This window comes from Euprymna scolopes, chromosome 36, assembly GCF_053919585.1.
Source record: "Euprymna scolopes isolate OS-2025 chromosome 36, ASM5391958v1, whole genome shotgun sequence".
Lineage (NCBI taxonomy): Eukaryota > Metazoa > Mollusca > Cephalopoda > Sepiida > Sepiolidae > Euprymna > Euprymna scolopes.
Window position 1 is genome coordinate 11,061,923 of NC_136517.1, and position 24,432 is coordinate 11,086,354.

At 41.4% G+C, this 24,432-nt stretch overlaps 2 protein-coding genes across 2 annotated transcripts in view; one reads left to right on the top strand and one right to left on the bottom strand.

Moving 5' to 3' along the window:
• Positions 1-24,432, bottom strand: part of LOC145260333 (ribosomal protein S6 kinase alpha-5-like) — a 427,160-nt gene that overhangs the window by 386,619 nt on the left and 16,109 nt on the right. The gene's annotated exons all lie outside the window — the stretch shown is intronic.
• On the top strand, positions 2,481-3,170 carry LOC145260700 (uncharacterized). Its single transcript, XM_080119099.1, has one exon. The coding sequence runs from the start codon at positions 2,481-2,483 to the stop codon at positions 3,168-3,170; it is 690 nt and encodes a 229-aa protein (XP_079975225.1).

A 24,432-nucleotide genomic window follows, 5' to 3' on the forward strand; every position in this document is an offset into this window, starting at 1 on the left:
AATTTAAAAAAAATGAAATTTGCCAGGTGAAGGTTGAATGTTGGCATTACGAATGCATAACTAGTAGCTATTGATTCATGTTTTAATTTTTAGCCTTGCAGTAAAAATGTTTTCATAGCCCAGTCATTGTGGCAGAGGCAAAATAAATTGTGAACTGTACGTTTTGGTTTCAATTCTCGGTGGTGGCGCATGAGTCTTTTTTTTTTTTTTTAATACTTTTTAAATCATTACTATATATTGCATCCAATCTATCTATTTATATATCTATAAAAGTGAAAATGTCTGTCTGTCTTTTCTCTATGGTAGTTAAGGAAGACTATTATACAAAAAGGCATTACTTTACATATTCACACTTTTTAATGCACATAACCTTATGAACAATACATAGGGCCTGAGCAAAGCCGGGCAGAACTGCTAGTATATATATATATTATATACACACACATCCATGCATACATCTAACAACTATACATAACTATTTAGCTGTAAATTACTTGTACATAAATAACCATCATAGCTGATTTCATAAGTCATAACTGACTAATTATATGAAGTAATCCATATATAGCAGATCAGTAAAATTAAGCAACACTGATCCTGGTCAGTATCAGACAGATGACCATTTAAGAATATCCGTAGTTGTATATAGCAAAAAAAAAATAAATAAATAATTCATGGCGCATGTGCCTCCTCAATATACATACTCCCGACCAACCTGACAAGCAGTAAAAGTTCATTGTTGAGGTTCCTAGATGCCAGGAAGCCTTCTACTCTAATAGTTTCTTTCTTCAGCCTGCTAGACTGGAACTCGCTCACTGTTTCCTGCTTTCCAGAGTGTACTGACATGCAGAAGTTTAAATATAATGTAAACCGACAACTCGCTACTCAACTCCCTACAATTCCCTGTTAAACATGCCCCTTATGTTCAGATGACAATATGCCTTGTTTGGGGTGAAAAAGAGTAAAAAATAAATAAATCCTTGAAGATGTCTTCAGCAAATACTTCAAAGTAACTTTCTAATCCATCCATAGGTTAACACAACACAACAACCGCCTTCTGGACAGAAGTTTTGTTCCCAATCATGCGGCGAAGCTCAGCGGAGATAGTATGCAATTCGTTTTTCCATTGTCCTTTCGAAATGATGCAAGTATTAAGATGATCAAATTTCAACGATCATTTAGTCAACCTTGTTTTTATATCCAACCAAGGACATCTAGAAGAGGCTCCATCCATCTATTGTTCATGCTTAAATTTGAAATGAGATTTTATAAAAGGAATTTTCATCGGTAGCTGAACACATTAAATGGGCACACATCTTAAGGATATTCGCTCGAGTTATTGGAATTAGAGCAGAACACTTGAGTAAATTTAAAAAAAAAAGAAAGGATTAAGTGATGATACTCTTGGAAAAAAAAAAAAAATTGTTTTAATTCTTAGAAATCTTAAATGAAAGCGATTTTTTCCTGTCAAAGTTTATATATATATATATATATATATATATATATATATATATATATATACACACACACACACACACGCACAGATAATAAATATAAACTCTGTGTCGCTTTACTGTAGGTCAGTATTTTTTTTAATTTTAAAATTGCTATGAAAAGCAGAGAAGTGAAATTTGGTACACTGGAAGAGCATAACAAGGTGCCTTATTTCCCTAATTTTTGTGGAATTTAATCAGAAAACAAAAACAAAACAAAACAAAAAAACGATGTAGCCTTTATTCCAAACTCTGCCGGTTAATATACCAAAGTCAATCGTTGGACTTTGACTAAAGTCAATGTCATCAACAATTGCTACTTACCCGGCTAAATACTATTTCAGTCAGGTTAAATGAAACAAATCATCCCATAGAAAAAAACATAAAATGAATAATTAATTAATGAAAGTTCAATTTTTAAACATACAAATTAGTTAACCTTCATAAAGTCTCTCACATATTTATAACGGAGTATATTAAAAAGTAATATTTTGCGTGGCATTGTATATACTATTGGAATATTTAACCAAATAATTATTGTTCATAAGAAAACAATTACCAATGACTTGCTAATCATTTTTTTTTCTTTTTCATGCTTTGAAAGCGATTAAGTTTTTTTACAGATATCAACAAACAAAACCTATCAAGCGACGAGGGTCTTCAGACGAATGGGGGCATTTTGTGAAGACAGAAACAATTAGCAGTGACCAAACGACTAACTTCAGAAACCTCCCGGAGAACGAAAATACTATTTTAGTAGCTCAAAACCAGTTGATATGAAAATTGTGTTGCTATACAGACTCAAGGTCTATGCATTTTTGTGTACCTTGGAGATCTGACAATATATCCTTAATTCCAGTAAATGCCTGAATACATTTAAAGGTTTTAAGACTAAGTGATTTGTGGATAATATTTAACCTGTAATTCATTGTAACTGCAGACAATATTTCATGAAAACAGAAGCAAGTTACACGATGCACGAGCCAGATGCGACTGGGAAAACGATGCACGAGCCAGATGCGACTCGGAAAACGATGCACGAGCCAGATGCGACTCGGAAAACGATGCACGAGCCAGATGCGACTCGGAAAACGATGCACGAGCCAGATGCGACTCGGAAAACGATGCACGAGCCAGATGCGACTCGGAAAACGATGCACGAGCCAGATGCGACTCGGAAAACGATGCACGAGCCAGATGCGACTCGGAAAACGATGCACGAGCCAGATGCGACTCGGAAAACGATGCACGAGCCAGATGCGACTCGGAAAACGATGCACGAGCCAGATGCGACTCGGAAAACGATGCACGAGCCAGATGCGACTCGGAAAACGATGCACGAGCCAGATGCGACTCGGAAAACGATGCACGAGCCAGATGCGACTCGGAAAACGATGCACGAGCCAGATGCGACTCGGAAAACGATGCACGAGCCGGATGCGACTCGGAAAACGATGCACGAGCCGGATGCTACTCGGAAAACGATGCACGAGCCGGATGCGACTCGGAAAACGATGCACGAGCCGGATGCAAATGGGAAAACGATGCACGAGCCAGATGCAACTGGGACATGATGCACGAGCCAGATGCAACTGGGACACGATGCACGAGCAAGATGCAACTGGGAAACAATGCACAAGCCAGATGCAACTGGGAAACAATATTTTTAAATGTTAAAACTTAAAAACTTTTTTTAAAATACCCCAACATAAGGCAAACGAACGATGTTAAATGTAAAAATCGGAAAAACAAAAAAGGAAACGCGAAAAAGAAAACAGAAAAACGAACGTTACAACTTCTTTAAAAAATCTGAAAAATAAAAACCAAAAATAAAACACGTGAAAAATGGCTTGAATAACTCTATTTCAATATTAAAATTTAAAAAATCGAAAATAAAAAAGACGTCTCACACCACGATTCGAACCATAAACCTTTAGATAATGAGGCCGCGCCCTAAGGAACTGAGCTAAGACAATGTCGATGAAATTGTGTCGGTTTTTCAAATATTTAAAGTAAATCATGTTCCGACGTCGTATGACACATGCGTGGAAGCGAACTTGTCATGAGAGGACGGTTTTTGCTGACCCCTCCCTGTAGAAAACTGATGTTTTCAGGGTGAAGAAATTAATGTTTTTGGCCAATTTTTCAATATTTGTCGGGCGAAGGTTGGAAGTTTAAAATGATACTGATCTCGTGAAAATCCGTGACCCATGTCAAAAGTTTTTGCGAGACATACAAACGAACATACATACACATTTTCGCTTTTATATATATATAGACTAGCGAGGGGTACCCGGCGTTGCCCGGGTGTTTTTCGGGGTATGTGAAAAAAAGCCAAAGTGTTGACAACGCGCAGTTGGAAAATAGTAAAGTGTTTTAAAAAAAACAGGTGCGCGTTTTTGATTGACGTGACGGCGATAGGTATTCAGCAGTTATTTTGTGCGGGACAGTTTTGAATAAATGGGTTTGTATGTTTTTAAAAACCCGCTCCCTACAGTCTGATATGACGAAGTCGACATTGAACAAACTGGCTCTGGGCCTGGGTATTTATTTGATTCCCCACTGAGCAAATTAGGCACAAGGCCGTTTTTTAATGTGGAGAGAGAGGGAGGAGGGAGGGAAAGGGGGGGGACCAGCTCCCGAGAGGTGGGAAATGGGAGCTGGATAGTAACTGTTGGTATGAAGGGTTGCCCCTACATTGACCACGGTCAGATATGTGGGGTTACCCCCACATATGGTTTTTGCTAGTCTTAGCTTGCAGCATCTGTCGGAACAGATACTACACTTTGATCTTGTCGCCCGGGCCCCGGAGGGCTCTGGGCCTGTGTATTTATTTGCTTCCCACTGAGCAAATTAGGCACAAGGCCATTTTTTAATGTGGAGATAGAAGGAGGGGGGAGGGAAAGGGGGAACCAGCTCCTGAGAGGTGGGAAATGGGAGCTGGATAGTAACTGTTGGTATGAAGGGTTGCCCCTACATTGACCAAGGTCAGATATGTGGGGTTACCCCCACATATGGTCTTTGCTAGTCTTGGCTTGCAGCATCTGTCGAACAGATACTACACTTTGATCTTGTCGCCCGGCCCCCGGAGGACGCTGGGCCTGGGTATATATTTGCTTCCCCACTGAGCAAATTAGGCACAAAGCCGTTTTTTAATGTGGAGATAGGAGGGGGGAGGGAAAGGGGGGACCAGCTCCCGAGAGGTGGGAAATGGGAGCTGGATAGTAACTGTTGGTATGAAGGGTTGCCCCCACATTGACCAAGGTCAGATATGTGGGGCTACACCCACATATGGTCTTTGCTAGTCATAGCTTTCAGCATCTGTCGGAACAGATACTACACTTCGATCTTATCGCCCGGGTCCCGGAGGGCTCTGGGCCTGTAAGCGGGGAGGGGGGGGGCTGTGATTAGAGCCGAGGTTCGCTATTTTATACCGAAAAGCGAATGTAACGCGTGCCGATGTGGGAAATGTGGAATAATTAAGGTTTGAAAATGAATAAAATTAAATAGAGAGGCGAGCTCCGTGGATAATTCGTAGATATTACAATTTATAGATGATATAAAAAGTTTTAAAAAGTTGTGAAGTGAGCAAGCGCTTGTTTGAAAGAAGGGGGTACCCGGCGATGCCCGGGTGTCTTGAGGTAAATCAAAACACCGGGGGGGGGGGGTTAAATAATAAAAAAAATGTTTTGGTAGGTAAGTATGAGAATTGAACCCGTACCCTTGAGTTGGAAATTAATGTGTGAAAAAAAACCGTGCTACGTTAACCATTGACAGACAACATTAAGCAGGTTATTTAACTATAAAAACAGGCGTGCACAATAAAAGTTAACTCTGCTGCTTCCATTTGACCTAATTAAGAAGGTCAAATAGAAGTCACGCGGCGTTTGGGTTTGTTTACCCAAATTTAACTGTTTCTTCCCCCTTGGGGAGGGGGAAAGCAGCTCCCAATTGTTCAGATTGAATTAGCAACTGTCTGATCAAAGCTGATTGCTTCTGAACGTTTTTCCCAGCGCAATGCCGAAGACGTCGTTTGAGTTTAGTTTCACTTTATTTATACTAAAAAGCCCAATCAACACGCGAGAAGCCAAAATAGCAATAATTTTGTAAAAAATCGACGTAAATAAATCTATACGCTACGTGGTTTCCTAATTCCGAGATATTATTATATAGGACCTATATACACAGTTGTAAGCGATAGTAATGAACCCAGGACCATGTGCGAGAAAAGCCTTTGCCAGACATACACGAAATGGTCACACACATTTTGCCTTTTATATATATAGACTAGCGGGGGTACCCGGTGTTGCCTGGGTGTTTGTAGGTGTGTGTAGTGTTAAATAAAAAAGAACCCATAGGATCGAACCGGAAGCCCTGAGGCGAAGTTTGAAAATAAAATCGGTCAGCCAGAATGAGTTACTGAAAGATGTTTGAATTTATTTAAGAACCAAATTGACAGGTGCGCGGCCGGAAGTCGTCAAGCGTTACGACGACGACGACGAAAGCATTGTTATAAGCGAAGGCAAACGAAAACAGAAAAACAAACACGTGAAAAATGGCTTAATAAGCCTGTTTCGATATTAAAATTTTAAAAAAATCGGGTACCCGGATGTTTTTGGGTGTGTGGTCGGGGGTGGATAAGCGAAGTAAAAAAAAAAAAACAGAAAAACGAACATTACGTGAAAAATGGCTTAAATAACACTGGTTCAATATTTAAATTTAAAAAATCGAAAAAAAAAAAAAAAGACATCTCACACCACGATTCGAACCCAGAACGTTTAGATAATCAATCAACTGAGCTAACGCGACGTACATGAAATTTGTTCAGTTTTTCAACTATTTAAAGTAAATCAGGTCATGACGTCATCTGGCGCATGCGTAGAACCGGTTGTCGTCACGAGAGGGCCGTTTTTGTTGACCCCCCCCTGTCGAAAATTGTCGATTTCGGGGTGAAAAATTAACGTTTTTGGCCAATTTTTCGATATTTTACGAGCGAAGGATGGAGCTTCAATATGATACCGAGTTTGTGAATTTTCGTCATGTCTGTCGAAAGTTTTTAGCGGACACACAAACACACATACAAATATACACACATTTTCGCTTTTATATTTATAGATGGACAAACAATGTCTCCCCAAAATCGGAGGTAATACCTAGGAGGATGATTTCAGAACAGATACTACACTATTACTACCTATAAAAAAGATAAAGTAATCCCTGGAGGGATGAAATAATGTCTGCAGAACAGATACTACACTAGCCCCCTAAATTGAACATTAAAAAATGTCTTAAATAGTTATAATATAGTTCTGGCTTCAGCCAACTACCAAATCTCTTATTAATAGAAGTAATAGTATAGGTTGATTTTCAAACAGATAGATACAAAATATCTATTAATAATAAACTAAGAAAATTTTAAAAATGGACATTATCAATAACTAGCCTGGGTGCCCGGCATTGCCTGGGCTTTTGGAGGTGTGTGTTAAGCAAAAAAAAAAAAAAGTGCTATTAGGCAGGCAGACTCGAACCCATACCGCGAAGGAGGAAAAGAATGTGAAAAAAAATAAAAATGACGTCTTCGCCGTTGTGTCCATCGTCAAACCAGAAGTGGCGAAGGTTTAAATTAAAGCTAGTCAATCGAAAAAAGCGGATGACCTTCGAAAATATTGGCGAAAAAAGTAACCCCTCTTGTAGAAAAGTGCCCAGTTAAGGGTGAAGGAATTAATGTTTTTAGCCAATTTTTCGATATTTGTCGTCTGAAATGATACCGAAAGCTTTGAAACGATACCGATCTTATGAAAATTTGTTACCTCTGTCGAAAGTTTGAGGCAAACATGCATGATGATGATTGCAACGTCTTGTCAGATGAGTGCCACTCCCTCAGACATTTAAAATCCATGAGCCCAAATGTCTGAGGGAGTATCTATACAAATATGATGTTACAGAGTCTTAGCTTTGTACGACAGCTAAGTCTCTCGGTTCAAAATGTTGAGATCCAGCAACAAGCAAGAGCAAGATAGCCAGCAACAAATTAAACTGCAGACCAGCTTAATGCGGGTACTGGTCTTCCGCTTTATGGTTTTTTAAATCAGAGATTTGCTTCTCCTAGAAAGGTTGCCTTCACCATGGCTTACGAGAGCCCTCTCCACCCCAAACATGCATGCATACATACATACATAAACAGACAGGTGATGATATAATAAATGACCTAAACAGCAACAACTTATGACATGAACGAAAAAATTCTATGATTGCTCTGTTTCAGATAAGCAATTAGATATAAAGAAAATATTAACTTTATATATTTAAAGAAATTAGTTGTGTATTATTACAGTGAGTAAAATTTGTTTTCTAACACCTAATTTAAATGCTTTATTGAAATTATAAAAGCAGCTGTTAGCAATTCCAGTACCATTCACCAAATGAACATATTAATCTTGAAAATTGGATTTTTTTTTTTACGATGATGCCACCATGTATCAAGGCCCGGAAACCATTCGAGGATAAGGGTTACTGTGTGTCCAGTAGCCATTGGGACAATAGCATAGTGATCGTTAGTTGTGGACATTTGGTATGATTTAATTTAAGACGGTTTAACAAGAACTTGTTTACATTTGTAGGTGACAATATTGTAGTCAGTTGGGAAGCAGACCAGCAGAACAGAGTTTCACGGGCGAGCAGTTATAGGAAAGAAGCTTTGTTCATGGAATCCAAGTTTAGGTGTAGGCACTGACAGAGTTGGGGAAATTAAGTTTATTTATTTAACTCATTTATTTAAGAAAAAAAAAATTATGTTCTCCATATTTTAAAACAATGGGGAAAGGAGTGGCTGGTTACTTTTAATGCATCTAAAACCAAGCTTCTCTCTTTACATCATCAACATTCTAATCCACATTTGTCATCAATTGAAATGAATGGCTCTCGTCTTCAGGAGGCCTCAAGTTTTGACAAACTTCTGGGCTTGACCATTACTCCTGATCTTAAATGGAACACGTATATCAAATCTGTTGCCAAGGCCGCTGGAAAAATGGTGGGATCTTTCTATCGATCCAGTAGATATCTCACTGCTGATGCTATTCTCTATCTATATAAGAGCCAGGTACGTCCAAGGATGGAATACTGTTGCCACATCTGGGCAGGAGCTGCTAGAAAGAACTTGTCCTGCCTTGATAGAGTTCAAAATAGACTTCGTAGCCTCGTAGGAGATGTCCTTTTCTCCTCCTTGCAACCTCTATCTCACAGAAGAGATGTTGCGAGTTTGTCTCTGATGTATCGTTATTTTCATGGAAAGTGTTCAACTGAGCTTCAATCTATGGTCCCCCCTCGCCAAACTTTCACAAGAAACACTCGTCTAGCTGTAAACACTATCAATAATTTCCCCCACTCTTTATCTGTGCCTAAACCTAAACGTAGATTCCATGAACAAAGCTTCTTTCTTAGAACTGCACGCCTGTGGAATTGTCTTCCGTTTTCCTGCTTTCCGGCTGACTACAATATGGTTTTGTTCAAGTCTAAAGTATATAAGTTCTTGATGAGCCGTTCCATATAAGTTATTAAATTTACCAAATTTTCATTACTAATGATTACTATATTGACCAACTTCTACTGTACACTCTTTAACCCTTATCCTTGAGTGGCCTCTGGGCCTTGATAATGTGGTGATGCCTTTGTAAAAAAAAAAAAAAAAAAAAAAAAAAAAAAAAAAAAAAACACGTATAGAAAAACTCATTTACAACAAAAATACGTTTTCTTAAAACAACAAAAAATAAAATATTACATCAAATCCGACGATAGAAAAAAAAAAACGGATATTCATTTTTTTTTTTTTTTTTTTTTTTTTGCTAACTTATACAACATTATTATAAATTCATAAAAGTGAAAATATAATCTTAAAAGAAAACGACATGCTTAAAACAGTTGCTACACATTAAGGTGATGATGCAGTTCTCTTTTAGAGAAATAAGGGAAAAATAAACAATTTACTTATTTGCGACTGAATATTAGAAAACTAGCAGGACCCGTGGGAATTCCAAAAAATGAAAAATATACTTCATCAACAGATATGTTTCGATAAGGCTTATATTTTTTTCTGGATAGCGCAAAAAATTAGTTTTTGGACAGAAAAAAGAAACAATAACACGCAGCAAATAGGAGTTTATCAACATTTCTATGAATATAGTGTTCATTGTATTTTAAATATAGAGCTGATCCAAAGGAGATAAATTAATAAGTAATAATAAATACTCAGGAGGTAATATTGTGCTACATAGTTCAATACAAATAATAAAATCAAATTGTTATAGACAATCTTTAATTTATTCCTTTAGTTCAGCACCTCTTTACAGATGATTTTTTTTGCCTTGTTTCTTTTGAATATTTTCTTTTGTTACATAACATTTTGCTGACTTCTTTCTTCAGTGAAGAACCTCTACACATCGATATTAGGAATTACTTTCTCACACTGTTACAACAACGATCATATATTATTGTGATAATGATATTCAGAAAATACGCTACACCAAAGGGAACCTACACCATAGGTCCTTTGGCCAAGATCAAAGTGTAGTATCTGTTCTCTCAGTTACTAAACTTTCCGCCACCGGGCTTTCGGGCTAGGTTAAGGTGTTTTCATACTAACTTTCGTTAGCAAGGACCGACCCCCTCCTTTGGGGAGTCAGGACCTAGAGGACCGACTCCACATTTGTGGGAGCTTGGACCCGGAAACCGATCCCCTTTTTTGGGAGACTGGAATCTCGGGACCAGCACCACTAGCTGGTAGTTGAGACCTGCTTTTGTTGTTGTTTTTTTTTGCATGCGTTTTTTCTTCGTTCCGGTCTCTTCCCTCTAGAGACAGGGGATGGTCTAATTCCTCCACACTTAATTGCCTGAGCAGCACTCTGACCTGCCAGGCCCAAACTTTGTCTATCTTCGCTGCTCTCCCAGTGGATCGAGCAGACAGGGTTCTCTTTCTCGCTTCCGTTGGGGTAAGTTAGTGGGTAGGGTGACGTGGGGTAGGGCGGGTGCTTCGTTTCTGCTCCCCTCTGTGGGCAGGGATGCCTATCCCCTCTCTCTCTTAATTGCGACGCGGCACTCTGACCCGCTAGCACCCACTGCGTCTTTCTTCTCTGCTCTCCCCCCTCACGGGGGGATCTGAGCTGCTAACCCGACATCCCCGTGAGGGGAAGTCAAAAACTCTAATTTCTTCAAAGTCCGCTCCTCCCCCTCCTCCCCCTCCATTCCCCTGGGTTTTCTTTTCCCCCACTACACTTTGGTCCGCGCCAGCGGCCAGTACAACCGCCACGATGCCAGGCAGGAGGGGTACGTCACCCCAAATGCGCAGCATCTCAACTGCGAACGACTCCCTATGTGAGGGAGCTGATGCATCTCCCGGCGAGACGGCGCCAGGAAACAAGGTAGGGCCCCGGCGCGCGGCGACCTTGGAAGAAAGCGGGAGGGTAGGGCCGCAGCCCGCGGCGACCCCCCAAAAAGCACCTGCAACCGCTCCCCACGAGGGCAACCCAGCGGAAAAAGCTGCCGTTAAGTCACTAGCTGGGGAAAGTGCAGCACCCAGCCAACCAGCTGCACCCCAGGACGGCAGAACCAAGGGAGGAAGACCGGGGAACCCATCCCCCGCTCCCCCAAAGGGCGACTCCCCAACAGAAAAGGAGGAAATCAGCACCGCGGACCAAACCGAGGCGCTGGATGAAGACGTAATAGCCTCCATCTGCTCACTATTCGGCGGGGAAGACAGTGATTGGCCCCCCAACACTCCCCAAGAGGACCAAATACGGAAAAGGGGTGACTCTCCGGCCAGTGGTAACAAAAGCAAGCTGGAAGGAGAGACACCCTTGACAGTACCCACCAAGGCTCCAGCTGGAAACACGGCACCAGAAGGGGAGACACCTCCATCCCCCAAGGGGACAGCCACCCAGCAAAGGAAGAAAATAAGAAAGGGGAGCGGCCCGGAAAGCAAACCAAGCCAGGACGAAATAACGCCAAAGACACAATGGCCTACTTTGCCTGGTAACGGCCCAGTTCCGAAACCAAAAATGCCCATAACAAGAGAGAGCCCCACAACACCAGCTACGCCCCCCAACCCGAGTCCAGCTGACACCCACCAGGATGGAGGACCGGCATGGGGCCCCAAAGAGCAGCAAGGGAAGTTGACGCCCGAAGACTACAGAGCACTCTTCGACTCCACTTACAAGGAGTATACCCAGGGGAACAACATCCAACCCCTCCCGGGTCAAGTGGAAGTTCTGGAGAAAAGAGTGCTCTCTCTGATAACTTCAGACACCAAGACAAGGGGTCTGACGGGCGTCAACAAGGACACCATGATGAACGTGTTGCTGGAGCAGAACATTCCCGCCAACTACATCTGTAGAAGGAGTTACGCACAGTGGGATGTTCTGCTCCCCACCTCCGAAGATGCAGTCAGGCTGTCCAGGACCTGCCATCAGAGCAGGAACATAAAGCTCCAACCCATCTATATGAACAAGAGGAGAGCAAATGTTTCTGCTCTAAACGTCCCCTGCTATATGGAGGCCAAACAACTGGGGGCTATCCTAAGCCAGTATGGGGACGTAGAGGAAGTCACCCCGGTCCGCGGATTAAGAAACATCATGACCGGGGACTACAAAGTACAGATGGTCCTGGACAAGGCTGGATTCTACGCCATCCCAGCCACACTCAAGTTCGGAGAGTGGACACTCTCCCTTATAGTGGAAGGGAGGAGGCCTCATTGCTGGCTGTGCACACAACAAGGGCATATGGCGAAGGACTGTCCAAAGAGGAATGGAGGGAAGAAGCCCACAAAAGCGTCGGGAACAAGCGTGACAACAAATCAAGCCGCTGCTCCCGCGCCGGCCGCAAATCCTCCAGAGGCACCGACAGGCTGGGTGACGGTCGTAAAGAAAGGCAAGATCAACCAACAGCCATCCTTGCAGACAGTCACCCAAGACCAAGAACAACCGAAGAGCGAGACGGAGAAAATGGACACACAGACACCCTCCTCCTCAAACAAGAGGAAACTACCAGAATCTGAGGAGGAGGCCGCGTCAGAGGCAGAGGAAGAGACAACAACAGTCTCTATTGCCCTGAGCGCAACAGAGATCAGGAGGGCCAGGAGGAGGAAAAGCCGCAAGACACGCGCAAACCCTCCTACCCCCACTGAAACTGAGAAGGACTCCCTCGCAACAACAACACAGGATGAGCCCCCTGTGTTCCCAACACCCCAGCAACCCGAACAACCTTCCCCCTCTCCTATAAAGGCCCCAAGAAACTCTTCCCGCCCCTCATCCCGTGACAGGAGCCAAAAAGAAGAAAACGAGCAGGCTACCCCCTCCCCAAGCGCTCAGCCTCCCCATCAACCAAAAGAGGTCCCCTCCCCCACTCCCAAAGTCCGCACTGAACGGACCAAAAAGCTCCCCTTCCTGCCAGGAAGCAGGATTTGTGAAACAGACCCTCTCCAACCGGCTCCGGACCTTAAAGGACAACAGAAGGTCCGGTACAATAAACTCAAAAACTTTGAAAAAGTCGGTGGAGACCTAGTAACAGACCCCACTAAATTCAAGGACGCTCCCTTGTTGACCACTTTCGTTAGGGTCAACAAGGACGGTAGGACTGGAGGAATGTGGGCAATGATTAAGGCAGCGAAGAATGCGATCCCAGGCCAGCAGCTGGTGGATAGGGACCATCCTTCACTGACCAACATTTTCTTTAAATGTGAGGGTAGAATCCCCATGTATGTACACCCATCGCTATACAGGGCACTCAAACTAACCTTCCCCCTGGACGTGGGGGGCGTGGCCAAGGATGGATCACCTTCATCGGATTTACTTACCGGCAGCCTTGGCCAGGCCTGCCATGTCCTCACTGCCCAGGATTTCAGACCCGTCTGTGACAGTGCTTGAGGTAAGTGATCATGTCTTTGAACTTGGCTACATTGAATGTGAGGGGCATCAGGTGTCGAAGCAAGGCCTCGCGCGTTGTGAGAGACTTGGTGTCCCTCAAGGTAGATATTGCCGCTATCCAGGAGACCCACTTTGTTTGTGACGGGGATTGTCAGGTGCTGGTAAACGATTACGATGTCTACTCAGCATATGGCAATACCTATAGTCGTGGAATCTCCTTGCTAGTGAGTCGCACCCTGTCAGCGTCGGTGAATGTTGTTCACGCAGGCGAGGACGGGCGGGCGCTTGTTGTTGATGTTGCTGTTAATTGTAGTGTTTTTCGGATTGTTGCTGTTTATGCTCCCAATGCTGCTGTAGAGAGGGCAACCTTTTTTCGACGGTTGGAGGGCTTCTTAGTGGATCCGGAACGGTTAGTTTTAATGGGGGATTGGAATGCAATCCTTGATCTCAAAATAGATAAGGTCGGGGGGACTAGCGGGTCGGCGTGGTGTGACAGCAGTCTGTCTGACCTGATGGCCTCGTGCGATCTCGTCGACAGATTTCGTCTGGATCATCCTGGGCGGGAGATGTGGACGTGGCATCCTGTAGTGCCTTCCCATCCAAGCACTTACTTGGATCGGATGTTAGTTAGAAGAGGCGATGTAGACTTCCTATCCTGCCCCACGTTCCACTTGCTAGGACACTCGGACCATAAACTTGTTATGGCCCGTTTGAGCTTAAGTGCTAGGCCTAAACTGGCCGGATACTGGAAGTTCAACAGCACCTTGTTGGAGCTGGAGGACTACCGGTTGAAGGTCACTGAGCTAATTCAGCGGGCTTTAGTGGGGGCGGTTACAGGGAGTAAGTGGTGGGTTAGTCTCAAGGCCAAAATTAGGCGCTTCTCTGTCCAGTATAGCCAACGCCTCGCGATAGATAAGGCTAAGGCAAAGAAGCGTTTAGAGGATAAGCTGACCCGGGCGGTGGAGGGGGGAGACCCCCTAGAGTTAGCACTAGCTAAACAAGATCTCAACCGCTTGGCTAGCGAGCGGTATGAAGGTCAAGTAGTTAGGGCTAGGTTAAAGAAAGTTTCTAACGAGGCTGTGAATGTTGACGCTGTTGAGCGTAAGGCTGCTTTAAGGCGCGGTTCGGATGGGTACATTCGTAAAGTACATAACCTGGAAGGACACCCCTTAGTATCGACTCGGGAGATCTGCGAGGGGTTTCGGGAGCATCTATCGGTGCGCTTCACCCAACTACCCGGACTCAGGGTTGATGAGTTTGGCAGCTATTTGGCTGACTCGCCCCGCCTCACGGCGGCTCGGGCGGCTAGCTGTGATGGTCTTATTACTGAACATGAGGTCATTACTGCGTTGAAGCAGGTCGGCTATAACAAATCCCCGGGGCTTGATGGTCTACCCTACGAGTTTTACTTGAGGCTGTCGCCCATGTTGGTCCCTATTCTGAAGGATATGTTCAACCATTGGTTTGCCCAGGGTTCCATCCCTGGACAGGTGACCAAAGGTGTGATCACATTGCTGAGGAAAGGTCAACGGCATGGTGGGAGGGAAAACTTTGATGATTTTAGGCCCTTGACTCTGCTAAACACAGAGTTAAAGATTTTGGCAAAGATTCTTGCGAATCGCTTGCAGGTTGTCATCACTGACTTGATCGAACCGGACCAGACTTATGCTGTGAAGGGGAGATCGATTCAAGACAATTTGCACTTGATACGCTCGATCATAGAGGGGACAGAAGACGACGCCGAAGCCGCGCTGATCAGTTTGGATCAGTCCAAGGCATTCGATAGGGTCGACCATCGGTTCCTAGGATCTGTGCTAGAGGCCGCCGGATTTAATCCGGACTTCCGCAAGTGGATCTTTGTTCTGTATGACAGGCCGACGGTAGCGGTGCAGATCAACGGTAAGCTGTCGGAGTCATTCGCTGTCTCTCGGTCGGTGCGACAGGGTTGTCTGCTGTCGCCTCTGTTGTATGTCCTGGCGTTGGAACCCCTCCTTCGCAAGTTAAGGGACGAGGCGGCTACACCAGTCCTGCGCGGAATAGCTCTCCCTGGAGGCACACGAGCCAGGGTTTCCGCGTTCGCCGATGACGTCACCGTGTTCGTGTCTTGCCTCACGGACGTTCAAGCGGTGGTCGAGGCGCTCGCTCGATACGAAGAAGTAACAGGGGCCATCTTCAACCGTAGCAAGTCTGTTGGCCTGCGGTTGGGGGCCTGGACCGGGGTAAACTCGCTTCCAGGTATTTTCAGCTGGACCGATGGACCGGTCCGCATTCTCGGTGTCTGGTTTGGACCGGGACTTCAGCTGGAAAAGAATTGGTCGGAAGTACAGTCTAAGGTCAAATCGTCAGTAAAGACTTGGATTGGAAGGAAATTGTCCTTGAAGGGTCGGGCGGAGGCGTGTGCTACATACGTCTTTCCGCTCATCCTTTACCGTTTGTCTGTACTTCCTCTCCCTGCAGAACGACTAACCCGCTTACAAGGGCGCCTCGATTCACTTTTGTGGAACGAGGGTAAGCATTATGTCTGCAGAGAGGTCTGTGTTCAAAATCCGAGCGAGGGAGGCCTGGGTCAGCCCAGTCTCTTGTGTCATAGAAACGCCGAGAGATTGGCTTTCCTGGGTCGTTCGCTTGAAGGAGACGCTCCTTGGGTCCCTGTGGTTGAGAACTCGTTTCCCAATCTCAAACCCAACCCTTCGGTAGAAGGTCGTCGTAGACCGAAGGGGGAGTCCAAGTTCTTCTCCGAATGCCGAACCGCTCTTAGAGCTTTGCCGGGGACCAATGTCCTCGATCAGCCAAGGAAGAAACTGTATCGGGATTTAGTGGAGGGGACCGCGAAGGATCCACTTTGTAGGCGGATGGGATGGTCGATGGAGGTTGTCCGTTCTCAATGGCGTTGGGCGCCGGGACGGGAGATTCTGAATAACTCGGAATTCTCCCTGACTTGGCGACTGGTCCGAAATGCGCTGCCCCTCTTCGACGTACTTTTCCGGTATAAAGAACATACCAGCCGCTTCTGTCTGTGCTGTGACGAACGCGAGCCCGAAACAATCGAGCACGCGTTTTTTAGTTGCAGCCGGATACAGCCCCTATTAAGGTACGTCGAGGGGGTAACAGCTCGCATCGATGCCGAGTGTCTGCTCGATCTCGACGTAGGAACTTTTGTGTACAACATGGAGCCGCCGTTCCCCAGGGAGGAAAGTTTGGTTTTCCTGGCGATCCTAGCAGTAGCGCGCATGACCATTTGGATCGCGCGCCTCAAGTTGGTCCACGAAGGGACATCTGTTCCTGATCGGGATCTGATCGTTTACTTTAAACATTTGCTTAAAGTAAAGATCAGATGCGATTGGAAGAGGTTGCCTAGAGTGGAATTTGACAAGAGGTGGGTGCACAGCACTAGTTTGTGCATCCGTCGAGGAGCCAAGTTTCAATACGTGTTCCCTCCTTAGGCATGGCATGGGCGGTGCTGGGTCCTACGGAACCCATCCCGCCTAGGTTAGCATTATAAGTTCAGTAAAGTAACTCTTGACTGGTGGTACAAATGAGATCCTGTTCCTGATTTTATTTTTTGGTATTAGAGAACCTCTGAGTCTGCCCAACCCCCCTGCTCCTCATCTTTATTTTCTGATGCCCCCGGTCATCCCCCTACTCAGAGGTCACCTTCCTACCCCCTCCATCCGTTGCTTTATTTTCTCCCACCTCCATTAAGGCGACTTCCCCAAACCCCATTAGGGATGCTCTGCTTGTTTTCGGTTCCCCGGAAAACAGTGGGGGATCTAGCCACATAGAATAGTACAGGGGGGTCTTACTAACAACACATTAGTAGTTTTTTCTTTATTTTTGAAATGAACACTTTCATTAGTTTTTTCCCACTCCACGAACATTTTACGCCAATTAATTCAAGAACTCTTTCTAATGAAATCGAACTTTATTTGCTCACACATACACACACACACAAAAAAAAAAAAAAAAAAAAAAAATGCACACACAACATACAGAAATGAATATACAAATTGTAAATAGTTAAATTTTACATTGAACGCTGGGGTTATTAGTTAGATTAGGATCCACAGAGTGATTGAGGTATTTTGGTAAATGTTGCCAGTCAAGAGTAAGACTTCAAAGTCTCATCTGTTACATAGTCAAAAAGACCCTGTACCCTCCCCCTCCCAATTTCTTGTAGGGCCTTGTGCCTAATTTTGTTGAATTGAATTTTTTGTTCGTTTTTTATGTTCAATTTTTTCTTTCTCAATAAAATATATAAACAAGATCAAAGTGTAGTATCTGTTCCGGCAGATGCTGCAAGCTATGACTAGCTATGACTAGCAAAGACCAGATGTGGGGGCAACCCCACATGCCTGACCATTAACCAGCTCCCATTTCCCACCTCTCGGGAGCTGGTCCCCTTTTTCCCTTCCCCCTCCCTTCACTCCTCACATTAAAAATCGGCCTTGTGCCTAATTTGCTCGGTGGGGGAGCAAATAAACACCATCTGTTCTTCAGATGCGGCACTTCCATTTCTCATTCTCTTTCAGTGGAGAAATCCTTCACGACTGAGGCAATTTCTCCACGTTAAAAAACGACCCTGGTATCTAACTCTGTCCCGTGGGAAAGCATTGTAAATAGGTATACCAAAGAGAAGTCATATTTTTGTCTAGAGTTGCCAGATTAGCCTTTTTAAAGCCAAATTTCCCGAATTTTGTTGCCTTTTTTTTTCTTTTTTTTTTTTTTTGACGCAGTTGGGCCTTCAAAAATTGTATTTGGCCTTTTTCAAAGCATAGCATACGAACTAAGCAAAGAACAAGCAGAATGTTATATGGATAAATAAATAATTTCTATTGATTTTATGCATAAAATCGGAAAAACACTATTTGTACAATTTAAACTAAACTCTTAAAACACAATTAGTTTCAATGAGTAAACCTGACGATACGGTTTCATTTTAGACAAACCGAGAAAAAACAGTTTCGTTTTTTGTCATAGTAAAACTTGATAAGCGCACCACTTTTTTTTTTTTTTACTGTCTTTTTTTTTTTTTTTTTAACCTGAAACAAGGAAAATTGTTACTTGGAGTTGTGTCTACCAAGGGACTGTGGACAGTTGTGCAACAAGATGTCTCTTCACAGTACATTTAAACTTCTGCTGGTTAGTACAGTCATGGAAGCAGGAAACAGGGAAGGAATTTTAAAGTACAGCAGTCTAAGGGAAAAAGCTAGGAGATTCAGAAGCATAGCGTGACAGACCAACAAAACTGGTATTTAAAATTTGAGTGTGACAAACCAGAAGAGTTTTTCTGTTTTCGAATTTTTGAGATGAGGATTAACTAGTCATATTATTTGAATTCTCATCTTGAGTGTCACTTTCACAATGTTTCAATTAATGTAACCTGTGACCTTCTTTAGGTGTATCTTTTCAAACTCTAAATCATTCTGTTGAACTCTGGAATCTTCACAAAATTTCAAACGAAGCCCTTCATTTAATCTACAGTGCTAGCATGCTCTCATTCCGTCAACCATGACTGGGTAGAAGTCCTGAGTAATTTGCAGTTGCATTTTGAGTGTCACCTGCACTGAGGATGGAACCTTCAAACTCTAAAAGAGTGTAAATTTACAAATTAATTTTATCAAATACTTTATCCACTATGTATATTTGCACGTGCATACAAGAGCACTTTAAGTTGACTTACGCCTGCCAAGTTTTTTTTTTTTTTTTTTTTTTCAATTTTGAATCTTTTATCAGCTATTTTTACCAGCTAAAGATCAAATTGACTTGTTCTACAGGCCCAAATCCTCTATACATTAAGTTTCAAGTCTGTAGATTAAAAATTGTCAGGAATTTGATAGAGACAGTTCCTCACACAGGCAGATAAGGTCACTTTAGAAAGAACGACCACGTGCAGATTTTTTTTTTTTTTTTTAAATAAATATTTATTTAAAGTTTCAAATTTTTCGGCTTATAACAAAGCCTTCATCAGGAATATTTTTAAAAACAATACATTTTTTTTTTTTTTTTTTACTTGCCATGGTGTAGTTTGGCACAGTTTATTTGTCAAAGATGTTGAGTCTGTATTGTCCAGTCCAGTGGAGAAGCACCTGTTCCTGCGCAAATGTGTAGCAAGGAGAAGTAATCGACTTTTTTGTCAGGAATTTGGTAGAAACCATTCCTCACACACGCAGACAAGGTCACATATATATATTTCTATATATATATAAACAAATACAGGCCCAACCGTGTTCTAGTTAATATTAATCTTTTAAACACTCACTGAATAAAGAGAAATTCTTACAAAGCAAGGTAAATAGAAAGGATAGTAAAACTAAATAGCTGAAGGTAAACATTGAAAACAAACATGACTTTCACATAAGAATTGCAATTTTTATCATGAAGGCAAAATCTACTAACCCGACATTATAAATTTATTTTAGTATTTTTGTCAAATTCTGTCAAATCTTTCATATATATATATATATATATATATATATATATTTAGGCAGCATGTTTTCATTCAGAAAAGTATTGTTGAATAGCACGGAGTGTTCTTGCTTAATGAGCTTTCTTTTGTAATTTTTCGATTTTTCCAATTGTTGTTCTTATTTCTCGGTTGAATCTGTGCAAGAAAGTTCCATTGTCGTCTTGATTCATCTGTTTTTTCATTTGGTTGTTTTTTGCAAGTACTTTCAACTGATTTTCTTCAGTCGTCTTCGGGCAGTTTTGATCATTGTTCGTTTAAAATCTGGATGCTTTTATATGCTTCAGTTAAAATTATATTTGAATTTCTTGAACTAGTGAAGCATCTTATGTCTCATATAAAGTTGCCAAGACTAAACTTGTTTCCTTCAATAACTACAAGAAACCTTCTCTACCACCAATAGCAATGGCCAAAGAATCTTTATCTGAAAGTACATCTTTTAAACTTGAGTTGGAAAAATTATATTGAGAGCATTACCAGGGCCGCTGCAAAAAAGTTAGGTTCTCTCTACCGTGATAGAAAGCTACTAATGCCCGAAAGTATTCTGTACCTCTATAAGGCCACCATTCGCCCATGTATGGAGTATTGTTGTCATATTTGGACTGGTGCATCTGCTACTAGTCTCACTCCGAGACAAGGTTCAAAAGAGAGTCGCCAACCTAATAGGTTCTGAACTGTCATCTAAGATTCAGCCTCTGTCCCATCGACGAAATGTAGCATCCCTCTGCCTGTTCTACAAGTATTTTAATGGTGAATGCTCTGACGAACTGCAGACACTTGTGCCCCCTCGACATAAATACCCCCCCCCCCCGACAAACAGCAGAATCTCACCCCTACACAGTAAAGATCCCTAGATGTAAGAGATCCTTCTACTCCAGTAGTTTCTTCTCCACAACCGCTGGACTTTGGAATTCCCTTTTGAGTTTCTGCTTCCCCAACTGTACTGACATGCAGAAGTTAAAGTGTAACGTGAACTGACATCTTGCTGCCCAACTCCCCACATAGTACCCCTGTAGCTTATGTCCCAGATAGTAGCCCCCTACATCAAAGTAGCAATGTGCCTTATTTGGAGTGAAAATGTAATAAAATAAAAAAAAGTTTTTTAAAAAGTCACCGTGTCTGTGTCTGCAGGAACGGTCTTTAAAAAACTAATCTGTCAATTTTTGGTTTACACACTTGAAAATTGATATTTAGGGGATTTGGACCTGTACAGCAAATTTGATTTGTTTTTTTAGCCGGTAAAAATAGCTGCTAAGAGGTCAAAATTGAAAAAATTGGAACAACTTGGCAGTTGATGTGTTACTTTTACGAATGTGCAAATATACATTCATACACTTTTTTAACAATGTTATTTTTCAAGTTTCTATATATGCATGCAGCTAGTTCAGTAACTAATAATGTGAGAGAGCTACGTTTTGGTTTGGATTCTAAGTGATGGCACCGAAGTAATGTTTTTTAACTTTTGAAATCACTACTATATATTGGATACAATTTAATAATCAATACAGTATTGGTTCTATAGTAATAAATACGAAATCTGCATAAATTAAAATATCATATTTAAGTATATTTTATGACCAGACAACGCTAGGTAGCCTGCTAGTTATATAATATAAAGCAATTCAAATATAAATATAATTTACTTATTTGTTGTTTGATTTAAATTATTTTTTTTCTCTTTACTAATGTGTTACCACCTATCAAGGTTAAAATCAACTAGAAAATTAGAGTTTATGAGATTGATAATTGATGACTTGTTCTCTCTAGATTGATGTATTAGTTTGATTCTTTGCAGTTCTAAGAGGGCCACTCTCCCAGGTTTTGCCTCTTTCTTTAAGAAAGCGTTTATTACAATGCATCTAAGGCACCTCTACTGGGGAATGCAGACGAGGTTGGGCAGGCATTTTTTTTTTTTTTGTAGGACAAAGTGCTCTCCCTCTCTGGTAGTGACTTTTCAAATCCCACTTTCAGACCCTTGTGTCACATTATTTGCCCTTTTGATCTGATCCGCATTTCCTGTTTGAGTCTTAATGTTCATAAGTAAATTAAGGGCAGCAGAAACCAGTAAAAATGCGATTAATTATAACTAGCTGTTCTGGTTAAATTGACAATATAACTACAGCGAATAGCAATCATAAAACAGCTAAAATCTCGAGGAAAATCCTTGAATGCGGCAACCAACCCACATGAACTAAGAACATTAACGAGTCACAAGGAAACAACAGAAATAAAAACAACCCAAGAGAACGGAAACTGCAAAGCATATCTTGTATAATTGATATTAACTAAACAGATAAATTACTTTATTTTATAAATAAAATATATATATATATATATATATAAAGAGAGAGAGAGAGAGAGAGATTTGTTGTTGTTTTATAAATATATATATATATATATAGAGAGAGAGAGAGAGATATTTGTTGTTGTTTTATATATATATATATATATATATATATAGAGAGAGAGAGAGAGAGATATTTGTTGTTGTTTTATATATATATATATATATATATATATATATATAGAGAGAGAGAGAGAGAGAGAGAGAGAGATTCTTAAATAAATAAATAAAAGGCATCAGTCTTGGCTAATACCACACAAAATAGCTGTCAAGGATCAAGGAAAATGGAAAGACCGAGAAGAGAGAGCACTAATCAGACCTCCACTGAAAAGTGCAAAGAGGATTGGGATCTTAGGGAGGTTTATTGTCCCCAACTCTCAGTGAAGACCAATGGTTGCTGCCAGTGCAAAATTAATGTTGCGATAATGCAATCATTTTCAAAGATTTTCGAAAGAGGTGGAGTGTACTGAAAATCTAGGGAGACATGTTGCCTCCCAGACTCCAAAGAACACCATCGGTTGTTATCAGTCAGTAATCTCTGATGATCAACTGTGTGAGAACTCCTAGTGAGTTTAAATAATCATCATAATTTTTAACTTCTTACAAAGTCAATTGAGTGACCATTACATATAACACTTTAAGGATTGCTTCACTTCATTTCATAGACGTGTAAGTTCAATGCACATACATGTCACGATTGATTAGAAAATGAATTTGCATATGAATTTCTCTATAAATGTTACTTTATATCATAGTAGAACATGTCTCCGGCGTTGCCCGGTATTAAACCTAATGTTAAATTCCTTTAAAAAAAAGTGAAGTAAAATAAACAGAAAAAAAACGAGACATGTGCATGTAAGTATTATGTTTTTTCTAAACAGTTTATTTCTTGTAAGTAAAAAAAAAAAGAAGAATATTCGAGCTGAGTTTGAAACCAAAACCTAAAGACAGCGAGTCAAGTATGATAAGCATTAAGCCAGCTTTACACGAGCTTTAAAAAGTGTTTTCAAACCTACTTATTCTAAACATCATGAACGATTCACACATGCACAGTCATGAAACAATTGGCAAACATAAAAATCCAATGAATCCCAAGTACCAATTTTATAAATTTTGACTCCTTAGCAGCCATTTTTCTCCGGATGAAAATCGATTAAAAAGTTTTCCACAGGTCTGAATATACTATATACCAAATTTAAAGTCTGTAGAACAAAAATTCATTAATTATATAGGTTAAGAAGTGTCCTCACACGCGCAAATTATCACTTTTATAAATATACTAGCAGATATATCTGGTATTAAAGTAAACGCAACAGAAAGAAACTGGGACATGCATGCTAGTATTATGATTTTCTAAACAGTTCATTTCTTGTAAGTAAAAAAAATTCTTGAGTCGAGTACGATAACAATTAGGCCAGCTTCATATGATCTTTAAAAAGTGTTTTCACACCTACTTATTTTTAACATAAGGAAGCTGTCATGTGAACGCTTCTAGCATACACAAGTCGTGAAACAGTTGACAAATAAGTACTAATTTTTCAATTCTGACTCCTTTTTTTTTCCAGAAGAAAAAGTTTTCTACATGTCTGAATACCCTATATACCAAATTTCAAGTCTGTAGATCAAACATTTGTTGAGTGTATAGGTTGAGAATTGTCCTCTCTCACTCACTCTCACACTCACACACACACACACACTATCAATTTTATAGATATATATATATACTAGACTAGCAGCCTTCACAAACCTTCTAATCAAACTTCCCAACCTTCCGAGTAGGCACCCACTTGCTGAAATTTAAAGTTGACACAGGAGCATAAAGCAATACATTTCCATTATATACTTTCTGGAAGATGTTTTCACACCTGATAAGTCCAGCAGGACAGCCACTCCTCAGTGCAAAAAAGGACGAACCAACTAGCATACAATGGTCCTAATATTTTGAAAAATTGATCAATCAAATAGTGTTCATACGAAGGAGCATGGAAGACACTTTAGTTCCTTGTTGTGACAACATAAGAACCTACTACTGTAGGACTACCTTTGATCAGAGACCTTAAACTGGTAATCTTACATTATGCAATCCAGGAAATCCCAGTTCCAATAAGATAAGCACAGAATCTGTTAAATATGTACCCAGACCATTTTGACAGTAGCGATAATTTGTAGAGCGAATATCATATAGTTCTGAAATCTTAATAAACAAATTCCTGATAAATC